The sequence below is a fragment of the Triturus cristatus genome, chromosome 12, assembly GCF_964204655.1.
Source record: "Triturus cristatus chromosome 12, aTriCri1.1, whole genome shotgun sequence".
Taxonomy (NCBI): Eukaryota; Metazoa; Chordata; class Amphibia; order Caudata; family Salamandridae; genus Triturus; species Triturus cristatus.
Genome location: NC_140595.1, coordinates 246646812 through 246660533, shown reverse-complemented (window position 1 = coordinate 246660533; position 13722 = coordinate 246646812). Strand labels below are relative to the sequence as shown.

The 13722-nt window shown below is 49.0% G+C and overlaps 1 protein-coding gene across 7 annotated transcripts in view; it reads right to left on the bottom strand.

The window, feature by feature from the left end:
* Positions 1-745: 745 nt before the first annotated feature.
* HACL2 (2-hydroxyacyl-CoA lyase 2) overlaps positions 746-13722 on the bottom strand; it is a 1062010-nt gene continuing 1049033 nt past the window's right edge. For all 7 annotated transcript variants that reach the window (XM_085638401.1, XM_085638399.1, XM_085638396.1 and 4 more), the window contains exons 15-16: positions 4860-4965; positions 746-4699 (exon numbers count right to left, since the gene is read on the bottom strand). In XM_085638401.1, the coding sequence (XP_085494527.1) occupies positions 4521-4699; positions 4860-4965 (285 nt within the window). In that variant the 3' untranslated portion in view covers positions 746-4520. The remainder of the gene's footprint in view (positions 4700-4859; positions 4966-13722) is intronic.

The window sequence follows — 13722 nt, the reverse complement described above, 5'->3', positions numbered from 1 at the left end:
CCCAATAAAAGCGGGCACCTCCTCCTCGTAAAACAAGCCATGAAGCAGGAAACAAAGTCAGATGTAAAAGGGATTAGTCAGGGTTTGGGTGGGATTAAAGACTTTATGGTGTGTCAAGCCCTGATGCTAATCTCATTGGGCCGTCGTAAAAGGAACTGGTCGGACAAGATTGACCTCGGGCAGTGGAGTCAGCACGCACAGGTCACGAAGAAGTCACAGAAGGTGTACGTGTCCTTTAGGCCTAGGCATGGCCTTAGTGCGCAGCCTATGTGAGGGCAACCACAAAATGGCTACCGCTCTAAAATGGAACCAGAGGATTCAATATGTAGTATCGTATACAAGGTCGTTTCATCGATGAAACGTAATGAAAACACTCGTACATACTGCATTTGCCATTTGCGGTTCGCTGATACCAAAATCGGCATGATAGGGCCATGCCTCCAACGTGGTTCCGAAATTTACAGTTCCACAAAGGTCACCTGTTTAGAATCCTTATAGTAGTGTGGATGAGATAATGTATGTAAAATGGGGCATACATGACAGGGAAATACAACTTAAAAGTGGTTTTCTTCACAAATGATTACAAATAGAGAAGATTAAACAATATGTTAGTAAACAGCTATAGTCAAATTTTGTTTAAAATGTGTTTATATGTGCTTTACAATTTTTGAAAAACAAGCAGTCTTTACGCCTATTTTCTGTGGAACCAAAGCATACGTATCACAATAATTCGCAACAAATTGGCAATGATTAAAATATTTTTTTATTATGCACCTTGTGTATATATGTAGTAGACATTTACTCAATGAGAAAATAGTGTGTAATTTCACAGCACAAAGTAACGTAGATGAGTACACATTTTCAACAACATTGTACACTCTTCTTAAAAAATTGAGTTTTCAATCACACCGTCATATTTATTTTAGAAAAATTAAACCTTAACAAGAAACATTTAGAAATATATCCACGGCACGTGCCCCGGTAAACCTCCACTGGAGAAAAATAAAATAATTCAATCTTAGGCTGAGCGAATAAAAATTATTCATATTGCAAAATGCTCTGAAATCAATAACAAAAGCGAAAACATCGAAGGTACATTGGAATAAAATTTGAACTTCAGTGAATGTGACAACTAAATTCTTTAATGACAATGAAGACCAGAATGACCTTAAAGGTCCTTAAAATACACAAAGTATGGAAATGCACAAAAACAATAGCATCACTCACAAAACCAATTGTACACCCATAAACTCACTAACCTACCCACTAAAAGATACAAAGCAGCACTTGCAGTGGCACTCACAGATAAACACAGGCTATGATATACCCTGTGACAAAGCAAGATAGACATTCACAGTCACTCAAAGACCCACTCATGCACAAAAACATTGCCTGAGAAAGCTACTGAAACACTCCTACTCAGACACCCACACATGGACTAATACACCTACTAACAGACCCACACAGGTGCTCAAACAACCATTATGAAACATTACAGGTTACAGTTGTGGAAAATGTTTTGAAAAACCTTAGAAATTCACTGAAAAAGTCAAAGGCTACAGAGACATAATTAGAATAAAAAAAACCTTAGAAATTCACTGAAAAAACAAAGGTTACAAGGACTTTATATTTAGGCTCACATTTTACTCGTACAAAACCAGTGAAATTCAGCAGTTATATTTATCTGAGCTAACTATAACTTACGTCCCCACGATGCACTGCTTATGACGTCGCATATTACATCACTATGACATGATTAGTGAGATGACTGATGACATCACCCACAGAAGAACTCACACCCCCATAGAGCCATTGATATATCCACTAACATACCCATACAACCATTCAAACATCCATTTACTAATACACAGAGCTGCTCACACCCACTCACTCATACACCTACTCACAGCCACCCATACACTTACACAACCACTCACTCACCTATAGTTACTACCACGTATTCACTCAAGCAGCCACTCACATACCCAGTCCCCCACCCATACAGCATCTCAACAGAGCCACTCACATACCCATACAACTACTTACCTACCCATACACACATCCATACAGGCACTCACACTTCTACTCACTCACCCATACAACCACCCATAGTCACTCTCCAATACAGCCACTCGCACACACAAACACATACACAGTTAACCAAACACTCACTCAAACAGTCACTCATTCACCCATACAGCCACTTACACACCCATCCATACAGCCACTCACACAACCACTCACTCACTTAAATAGCTACTCATGCACCCATTTATTCACCCATACAATCTCTCACGCAAACATTCAAACACCCAGTCACACAACCACTCACATAATTTATGTTAGAAATAGAATCACTCATTAGTAGTACACAAAGTATACTAATTTAACTTGAGTAGTAGTTTAGCATATACGTTTAACACTCAAACTTTGAGAAAACCCTTACACTCATTGGATGGACTGACCATGCCATGAGTGATGCATTATAGGAGGAAATAAGCAATGCATTGCAGGGGTATAAGTTTTAGTTAGCTCAGGCAACTATAACTGCTGAATTTCACTGGTTTTGTACTTGTAAAATGTGAGCCTAACTAGAACGTCCCTGTAACCTTTGTTTTTCCTGTGAAAATATATATACACACACATATATATTTTTTTCTCTTGAATTTGGTATATGGCTTATATTGCCCCCCCCCCACCCCAAACCAGACACCCGCCTTATTCACCTTATAGCTGTAATTGTTTGCCATGACAGCAAGCAATTGTTTTGTGCATGAATGGTGCTTGTGATAGTGCTGAGTGTGCTTTGCACATCTTGTTGACGGTATCTTGTGCTGCTGATGCAAATACTGCTCTTCAAAGTGGCTCCATGTCATGAGTGACACTTTGTCAATCCTGGCAGTTTAGCTACAGCAATTTACTTGTTGCAATTTTCCAGACCATATTTTTAATGCTGAAAGCTGTTTATGAGGTTGCTGGCATTTTCAGAAGCAACCAATGGGAGACAGCAGGCTGTCAGCCAATTGACCATGCCCAGCCCCCAGAGATAAACTCAGAGTAAAAAAAACCTTGAGCCTGCCATGGAAAGGCACTAAGGTAGGATGATATACTGATTTGATTTAAACAATCTGTTTTGTTTCTCTACGGCACAGGAGTCTAAAGGCAGGTCTAGAGCCAAGCCAGAGTTCAAGATGTATTCAAGATAAATTCTCATAAAATGAATCTAAAAGGAAATTATTCATATAGTGAACCGTTATCCTGAAAATGTGGCATTTACACAGGAATCATGAAAACCCTTGTTTGAGACATTCAGGAGAAATCACAATTTTGAAGCATGTACGTGATTATACACAGAAAAAGTTCAGTTTCAATGTAGGTGAAAATTGGTAGCAGAAACAATATCAGGGTGTGACATCACACAGCAAGCTGAAAGAGGACACAACTTTAAATTTCTTGCTGGAAACGTTTAGACATTGTAGATTAATAACCTAAGAAATGAAGTCTGACATGTGAACGTAGTAGGAATAATCTTGTTGAAAAAACACTAATATCTTAAGGTGGCTGTTAATTAACGTTGAACAGACGTTAAACTTCCTATTTTCTCATAAGCCAGACTTACAGGTTTATCAGTGCTAGAACACATTGGCTAACTCCCCTTGATGGATAAAGAACGTTGCATCAAATCTCTCTAAACAACATCTAAAAAAAGTAGGTTACAAGTGAGGACTACGTGGTATTGGGCATTTACATCTTAAAAGTTAGCCTTCATGATCTTTAATTTCAAATATATCATCTACCACAAAGTTGAATTTACATTTGACAACTAGACAATGCCCATGAAGACAGTGTGTTGTCACACAGCTTTGGGTACAAAATATACCTGAGATCTCGGATTTAGAATGCATTTTCTTCATTCTTGTGTTCTCAATTTACCAGTTATCCATGCCTGTCATACGCAGTTTTCCAAGCACCGCTTGTTTTTCTTTTGAGTTTGAAATATAAATTGCAGTTTGTGAACATGTTTGGTACTTTCTTGAAAAGACACATACATTTCTCCAGTGATAGACAAATAAAATATAATGTACACATTTCTAAATGTACTGACGGAAGTTGAACAATGCAATGTTGCAACAGTGGACACTGGAACATGAGGGTAGAGCAGATAACAGATCTTATGCGTTTTGGGGAAAAAACTATAAATATCCTTCTTAGAAGGTTCCAAACTAACAGATTCCCTTCAGAGGCTGTATTCACATGCTGAAAAATAAATCTGCAAAATGTGCTTCACATAGAAATAGAACACTGAAAAAAATTAATTTTACCCCAATAAAGTAGTTTCAGAAGATTTATTTTTAGAAAAAGGCAAGTTGCACTTAGGAAGTGGTTGTGTAGAAATTGAAGAACCCTTTGGAAATAGTTTGAATAAAAAATGTATCTCATGTTAGTTTTGTATAAAGCTAAAATTATTTTAGAGGCCGGTTTCTGACATTTTAAATGCAGATGGGCCCGCATGAGTGCACTCATACCGAAATAGAGCCATCTCGAAAATTAGTTTTGCCTATGAGAACGTTAATCAAAGCTGCTTTTCCTTTCTTGCTCTCTTCCTGAGCTGCTTGGATTATGGCATCCATACTGTCTTCATCTTCTCGCTTTAGAAGGAAGCCTTTGCCACCAAAGCCTTCCGCTACCACATGGTAATCTGAATAACAAAAGGACAGTTGTAAGAAAAAATTGAGGTAAACACAAAATATGTGAATATCTGTCTGTGTGTTGAAGAGATCCTTTGACAACGTGCTATCTTGTAGAAGATGAGAATGTTACAAAAGGAGAAATAATGTAGAGGGATAAGCCATACTTACCATTATATGATAAACCACAGGCTACATTACTTCCCAACATAGGAACCTGCTCCCGAGAGATCTGACTCCAGCATGCATCATTTCCAACAAGTGCAATCACAGGAGTCTAAAATCAGAAGGCAGACATTTGGTTAATGCAGAACAAGTTGGATTAAAGAAGGAAAACAGCATATCCGTGGAAATTGACTGCATATATTAGAAAATAGAGAGGAAAACTATCACAGACTGACTTATTCAGTAAACAATCAATACATTTGTGCTTAGCTGCATGTGTTAGTAGAGTGAAGAGTCAAGTTGTTTAGTTAGTCTCTGAAACATTCCATTAACAGTTATAATTCTGTGGGGTGTTTGCAAGATGGCGTGTATGGTAGACGCGTAATACGGAGCTCCGAACCAGGCCAGATATCTATCCCGATATCTATCCTCTATTAATCCCCCACATCCTAGCTATCACCGGCTCCTACCGCCGCCTGCATAAAGCCTGTGGTCGGAGGGCAGGGCGGACTGCTTTTTCCACGAGAGTGAGTGCTCCCTGCCGGTGACTCTCCCATGGCGAATATGGCCGGGCCTGCCACCACAGCCCGGCAGCGACCCTGAAATGCAGGCCCTTCATAAGTGGTCCCTTTGAGCGCACCTCACTGCCGATTGGCCCCGGAGCCACCTGATGCTGTGAACACCTCTAGACCTGTGGCCTGGGTTGTATTTGGCCTTGAGAGTGCTGTCACAGGAGGTGGTGAGAGGTGGACTGGGCCCAAAACGCCTGGTGGCTACCGGACGCCAATCACGAGGCCCAGGGGTGCTGTGAGACCCGGGTGGTGCACCAGAAGACCGAAGACGGAGATTATGAGGTGCGACCTTACAGACCTCTACTCCTTTACGAATCTCTCACTTTGGACACGTTGGGCGGAGGTGAATGGACTGGCTGTGTCCCTCCGCCCCCCCACCCAAATTGGTGACAGACCAGTGGTGGCACGTGCTGCTTCAGGCCGGCCTTCCTGCGTGTCCTTTGGGTCTTTTCCTGGCACCGACTACTGCGACCACTGCCCCTAGTGGGGAACCGGGCTGCGAATCTCTGACAGGCGTGCCGGCCCTAGGTTGCCCGTTTGGAGGCCTGACTGACGGGAATGGCCCACAGTCCCACAAAAGGAGTCGTGGACCTTCCTGGGCCCACCATTATCATTAAAGTACGAGTTACTTATCTTCGATAACAATGTATCTGGTAGAGACGATTCTAGCTGCAGATTCCTTCACGTAGAATTATCCCCAGGCGTGAGACTGGATCCGGAAAACTTTCTTGCCCAGCATCCCTGCGCGCCGGCTCCACCCAGGCGTCGTCCACGCATGTTACGTCAGCGAGGTGACATAAGCCCCACCCCGGCGCACCTATGTTAGTTTTCTTCGGAGAACATTTCCGTGCACACAACACGGAGCTAGTAGACACAACTGAGAGTATAGGAACAGTGTGAGAAAGAGCCAAAAAGACATGGTGAGGAACAACACCACAAAGAGCAGTGCCCGGCACTGCAGTACCCAAAGGCAGGGAAAGAATAAAGGACAGAGCAGCAACTCTGCGAGGACAGAGACAACCCCCCCCCCCCCCAAAATACAAGGGACATGTGTAAAAAGGTCACAATAACATACAACAGGACTACAATCCCAACCAAAGACAAGGAAGAGAAACCAGTCGGGGACACACAGGGAACGACAAAACTCGAAGACATCCCCATCACAGAGTATGACAACCCCCATCAAGAACAAGGGCAGAGGCACGGCCAAATGCCCCCAACCTCAAGGATAGCAAAGAGCCAGAAGTACCAACAACCTAACCTCCCATGTGACAACAGGGAGGAAAAAGGGACAGCCTGATAGAAAGAGGGACAGAACGTACTCATAGAAGACACCGCCGCCCACAGGGAAGACCAAATCACAAGCCCTCGCAGAATGGGGAGGAAGGGCTGGCTGTGAAGAAATCTGCGGCTAGTATCGTCTCTACCAGATACATCGTTACTGAAGGTAAGTAACTCGTACATCTGGGAGAGACTACTAGCCGCAGATTCCTTCACGTAGAATAGATTCCCTAGCCATGCCCAAGGGGAAGGAGGGTCTGCGAGAGGACCCCACCCACCCGGGCCGAACAGAGTCCCCAACAGGACGAGGAGCCCCGTCCCCCAGGCAAGGGGAAATGAAGAACAAGAAGAAGATGATAGTTTGTCTTCACTCAGCAGAGGAAACAAGTCAAGGCACAAAGAGGCCAAACAACCCACGCCCACGTGAGGCAAGAAAACCTCCGCCCAATGCCAAAAAAGGGCACCAAAGGAGAAGAGCAACCTAGAGACTCCAAGGAGAAGCGGCAGCGCAAAGGCAATGCCAAACAGGAGGGCGCCGAAGGAGAAGCGCAACCTAGAGACTCCAAGGAGAAGAGGCAGAGCAAAGGCAATCCCAGACAGGATGGCGCCGGCAGCAAGAAGCGGGCGGAAGCCAAAAAGGGTAACCCAAGGTCACCCAGGAAGAAGCGTCCAACAACCCGCAGTGACAAACTGCGCCCGCCAAAGGGTCCAAAATTCAGGGACCATCTCCCCGCAGGGAGAAGAGGTAGAACCGATTGCAAGGCCCACTGGAAGCAGCGGAGAAGGCAGGATGACAGTCCCACTAAATCCCCAAGAAGGCAAAACGGTGCAGAAAGAACAAGAGGGCGGCACTGGGAAGCTCCTCCAGATGCCAGGAACATCACAGAACCAATACTCAAGCAAAAAGGCGAAGAAGAAGAAGGTTGCATCCGCAACATACCATAATGCCACAAAGAGCAGAAGCCCGCAGCCGACCACAACTCCCCAGCACATACCAGGGCTATATAACAGCCAACCCTGCCCCACATGGGGGATGTCATATCCCAAGACATGGGAACCTCTTAGGAAGAAACTTCCGCAGCAGAGGACAACAAAAAGAACCGCGGCAAAAGAAAACCCCACAGGAGGCTTATCAAGCAGCCAGATGGGAAATGCAGAAGGCCCAATCGCAGGCCCAGCATGGTGTGGAATACCCAAAGGAAAAAACACACAGTCAAAAAGGGGCTGGCCAGAAGCCAACAGAACCACAACCTCAGCCAGACAACCGGGGCGACCCGCCCCAACGGAAGAACAGCTCCAGGAACCAGAGCAACCGCAGGTCACTGAGGAGGAGAAGAAGGAGGGGGAGGAGGAGGAGGACGAAGAGGATGAAGCCCCGCCAAGAACCTCAGGATGGTCGAGTCCGCAGGGGCATGGAACAAAATAGCACCATCGAAGGAAGGTCCACCAGCCGTTCCCGGACATTCTCCGGGAACACACTGTCCCGAAGCCAGGCATGACGACGAAGGGCCACCAAAGAAGCCATGGCACGACCCAGCACCTCCGAGATGTCCAGAGTGGAGCAAAGGATAAACGCCGCCAGCTCCCGACTATCCAAGACATGGTGTCGCAAGTCCACACAGGCACCCTCCTGAGAAGCGGCAGACATAAGGGACTCCGCTTAGTCCCACAAACAAGAAGTGGCCCTAGCCAAAACACACAGTGTGTTAAGGGCCCGCAGAGCCACACTGGTCGAGGCAAAGATATTGCGCCCCCAGGAGTCCAGCCAGCGTGCCTCCCGTGACAGGGGAGACAACAGCATCGGCAAAGCAGGAAAGGCAGACTGCAAAACGAGGCCTCTGGTCGAAGGGTGAAGAGAAAGGCACACCGGATCATGCGGTGGCGGTGCAGAAAGTGCTGGGGCACCGGGTCCCCCATAGCAGGCCGTCCCCAAGTCCCCAAGAGAGAAGAATGGAGTGAACCCTCGAAGGGAAGCAACAGTTCCCTACCACCAGAGCCCCGGTGGAGAACCTCCAAAAGATGATCGGCGGGGAAATGGGCAGCTGGATCACCCATACGCAAAATTCCCACAGCCGTGGAAACAGCGCAGGTGAAAGCCGCACCTGCCTCCGAGGGGCCCCGCGGAGGGGAAAGCAGCTCCTCGTTAGGCGACGGCTGTAAACTAAGGCGGCCATCCCCCAAGCCAACCGGAGGAAGGAAGAGCCAAGGTCGGACAGAAGGAAGAGGGACCGAGGAGTGGGGGACCTGCAGCTCCTCCGGCGAAGACCGCGGTCGTGGGGACGGCGAGGAGCTGCCTTTCGACGACATCGGGGAAACAGCCACAACACGGCGGCCCGTCTCCGGTGAGGATGACACCATCAACCGCCAAACCTCTGGAGAAGAGGAGGCGTCCGAACACGAGTCAACGACCCGACATCGTCTCGGCGCCGTAGAGTCCGCAACCTGAGGTAGTTCACCATCGGCAACCGGCGCCGGAGGAGACGCCGAGCACATGGCGACACAGCAAATGGCGCAGGAGGTGGAGCTGGGCCGGAGTCGGGGTGGCGAAGGGGCAGCGCCGGAACGGCGCCGACCTGACCTCCGACGAGGCAGCCGCCTGCATGGAGGAACAAGAAGGGTGCGGGGACGAGGGCGAGATAGGCCCTCCACTGACCCCTGCGGCGCCACTAGGGCCAGTAGCCGCCAGCGCCGTAGCGGCATCACCTCGGCCTCGGACAAGGACGCCGCCTGTCCCGAGGACCGAGAGGGGCTCGGGATGCGACCCGAGCCCCGGCGACCTCCCGTGACACCACAGGGACTCCCGCAGGAGTTTGCTGCGAACCAGAGGCGCCGTGGTCCGAAGTAGGGACCCCCGAAGGGCCGCACCCCAACGGCACCACATCCTCCGAGCCTGGATCCGAACCACTCGGCGCCGGAGCTGCCGGCGATGCCGTGGAGGGCCCGGCACACTGCAAGGGATCCGCTGGTTTCCCAGGAGGGGAAGGAGGAGAAACCAGCGAGGCCTGCAAAGCCACCACATATGTCTCCATCTGGGCTCTGGATGCCCCCACACCGGGAAACGGCGGATAAGGGGACAACAAGCAGGGCCGCACCACCCGCGGAGAGCTCACGCCGACAACAGGCTAGAACCCGACCCTCGGTGACATACTATGACACTTACTAATAGGTGAGCGGCGCTCTTGTGACCTAGAAGAAGATCAAAGTCGGCGAGGGAAGCCGCGGCCCGAGAACCCTCCAGGGGCCGGATGAGGCGCCGATCTGGACACACGAGCCGAAAGAAGTTTCTTCCGGCGCTCCTGCAGGGACTTCGGTTTCATCTGCTGGCACGCCTCACAATCAGTGGAGTCGTGGTGCTCCCCCAAACACCACATACAGATGGGGTGAGGATCCGGCGCCAACATGAGGCGGCCACACGACGAGCAAATTTTAAAGCCCGAAGGCTTTCGCACACTGTTCCCACACACGCAGCAATAGCATAAGGGAAAGGCCTAAACAGGCCCCGAGCACAAACCGGATCCGCGTTGCACGCGGAAAAGGAAAAAACTGATGTATGCACACCGGGGTGGGACTTATGTGACCTCGCTGACGTCACGTGTGCGGACGACGCCTGGGCGGAGTCACGTGATGTCGTCCCACCGGTGCGCAGGGATGCTGGGCAAGAAAGTTTCCCGGATCCAGTCTCACGCCTGGGGATAATTCTACGTGAAGGAATCTGCGGCTAGTAGTTTCTATCAGATGGGGACTACGCAAGGACAAGGCTGATAAGCACCCGTATCAGGTGTTAATTCCCTCTTGCTTGGCTGCCTACTTGCCCCACGCACCCTGGTTTGACTGCCACCTTGCTGAGCCAGTGGTGTCGACGATGAGGCCAACACTGCGGCGGACCTGGCAGAGCTACAGAGGTGAGACAGTTGAGGGGACTATTGCTGGCTCTGGGGTGCGGTTGGAACGTTTCGCTTCTCAGCCTCCTCCGCTGGGCAAGAGGCAACACCTCGCACCTACGGATGTTTGCTGCAGCACACTGACTCAGTGGGTACTCAGGAGCCTGGACCCTGGTTGCTTAGAAGACATCCTCTTTGCTGAGTCGTGGTGCACCAGCCTGCTGTATGGAAGCCCCTTCATTGATTGACATTGTGCCTCCTTATGCTCCAGATGGACTTATGCGGCTTACAAGTTATTCCCATCGAAGGGGGCAAACCAGACATTGCCTCCCTGCCATTGCATGATACGCATTGTGTCCTCATGGGCCCCGGAGAGCTTGCGCTACCTGTTAGAATGGTGGTGGGGTTTCGCTCCGCGGGGATGACCCGTCACTAGATTCCTCATTCCATGTGATCACTCATTGTCCTGTACTAGACAGACCTGCCTCCTGCTAATCCCAGCAATATACCTGGCCAAGAGCCCAGAATGCTTATTTTCATACTCTCTCTGTGGACACACTCTGGTGCACTCTAATGATGGTGAAACCAAAGCACAATAAACCACTGCCGCTGGGCGGCCCAGACCCGGAAGTGGACTTCACACCCGTGGACAAGACCCTTGTCAGCCTGAAGCACCTTGAAAAGACGCTCTTTGCTCGCTCTGCCCAATTTGATACGGCCCTTTAGGCCATCAGACACTAAAGCCTCACTGGAGACAAGGATAGACTCTGGCATAGTGGCGGTCAATTTACTGCGGGCTGATCACCGCAGACTTGCGAAGCGATCGGAGGAAGACGAATCCACACTGGCGATGGCGTGGCCCTCCCTGCAGGACATGCAGGAATTCCTGAAGAAGGTGGAAGCTGAAGTTCTCACCATGCATTGCAGGACACTGAGGGCAGATCAAGGCATAATATCTGCCTGATGGAATTTCCTGAGCGCACTAAGGGCCCCATATGAAGCTGTTCTTAGAAGAATGAGGCGCAGCGTCGAGAGGGGTTATACTTGCGCGCTAAACAAGGCCTCCGAGAACTGGACCTGAAATACATTCTTAATTTCTGCTAGGCTAGACGTCATTGTTGGCGACAAGACTCATGGCTCAACGCAAAGGATATGCTACCTTCCCCGGATCAACATAAAAGCAAATGATTATTACACAAACAGACAAGACGCGGACGCCGCACCCCGAGAGCGTGCCCATCTAAAGTCCAGGCCACTGAGGAACGGGCCTGAGCGGTGGCGGAAGCCTCCCTCTGCAGCACAAATTATTTCATACTTCTCCGAGATGAACGCCCATTGGAGTGAAGGGCGGGACTCAGGCGGCACTACCTTCAGTCATCTGAGACAGTCGAGATCAGAAGATCAGATGATGACTTGTGACTGTGCCTCCCTGGATTGCCACCTCTCAGGTACCGAACTATATGTGCACTTCGCTAGATAGGCCAATAGTCAGCAGGTAAGAGGTGATATGTATGGGATTGTGGGGTACTTATAATCAGGGCCTGCACTGAGGTCTACCTAAGCAATGGTGGCCTCTCATCATGGCCAGATACGGTCCCTGACTTTGATTTTGGTGCCATGCCACCCCCATATTTTCAAGTCGACTCTAGCATGGATTGTTTTTTTCCTTTTGTGCTTCTCTTTTTCTGCATTATATTGATGCTGACATATATTTTTGGGGGATTTCCCTATGGATGGGCCTTCCCACAACTACTGTCCAGAAGGGGACTCTTGTTTATTGTTATCATGGTTATCAGAGATGCTCTTTTAATGTTACACACAGTATTCGCTACAACCCCGTGCGCCATGGATATATGCAGTGTCTACCTGATTCGCTTGCGCCACAGGGAGGGGGGCAGCAGGTTCATAGGTCCCCAGTCTACATACAATGCATAACATGACGAGTGAGCTACCAGGAACCTGTGTCCCTCAATATCACAATTACCTGGAATGTACGCGGTATGGCCACACCATCAAAATGGTATTGCATTTATGCTTCTCTTAAACAGAGCCAGATACATATAGCCAAGTTACAAGAAACACACCTCAATGACCCTGAATTACATAGACTTCATGCGAAATGGAGAAGGCAGGTATACAGCACTTCAGAATCCTCCTTTGCTCTAGGACTTTACATGTAGGTGGCTTTGGGGGTACCCTACACGGCAGACACTCAGAGGGTGGTCAATCTGTGATCCTAGAAGGCCAATTAGATGGTGAACCTCTCACTAGCGCCGCAATCTACGCCCCCGACACTTAACAGGGCGAATTTTTAGATAACCTCACACTGATGCTCCTCAGAGACCCATCCTCACCCTGACTCTTGGGCAGGGATTTTAATTGTGTCCCAGATGTGATGCTTGATTGCTCCACCCTCCCTCCCACTCAGAAAGGCTGCCACACAAGGGTCCGCACAGCACCCCCAGATCGGGAGTATTCCTTCTACTCGTAGGTCCACGATGGCCACACCAGAATCGACTTATTTCTTTGGGCGACACAGCTATGAGCGCGCTTATCTGGGGTTGAATACCTTGCATGCACCCTATCTGACCATTTCCCCTTAAAACTTACCCTGCTATGGGGACGACAATGCCCAACCATACCCACCTGGCGGCTACAGATGGAGGCTTTTCTGACCCCCCTTTCGACTCGGATCTCGCCCACTGTATTCATCAATATTTTACCCTTAATGCAGGCAGTGTCACGTCTCGAGCGGTTAAATGGGATGCCCATAAAGTGGTGGTGCAGGGCCCCTGCTTGTCAGCCTCCTGGGGTATACGTAAGAGGCTGCTAAACGATCTCTCGAATATAGAGCGCGATCTCCACTCCCTGGAGAACCGGGTGGTTGATTGGGCAACCACAACTGAGCAGCTTCACCTATTAAGGAAGCAGCGTAGCGAGGCTAAGGGCACGCTTAGCAGGCATGACTGTCGACGACGTGTTGCTATAGAGCACGTTGAGGGCGATCGCTCAGCTAGCTAAGGGAGGACCAGCAATGCACTCCCATAGGCACGATATGCATGGCCACTGGCAGGTTGCACACCAAGCAGTTGGACATAAATGGGCCTTTCCGTGATTACTACCGGGAACTATAAG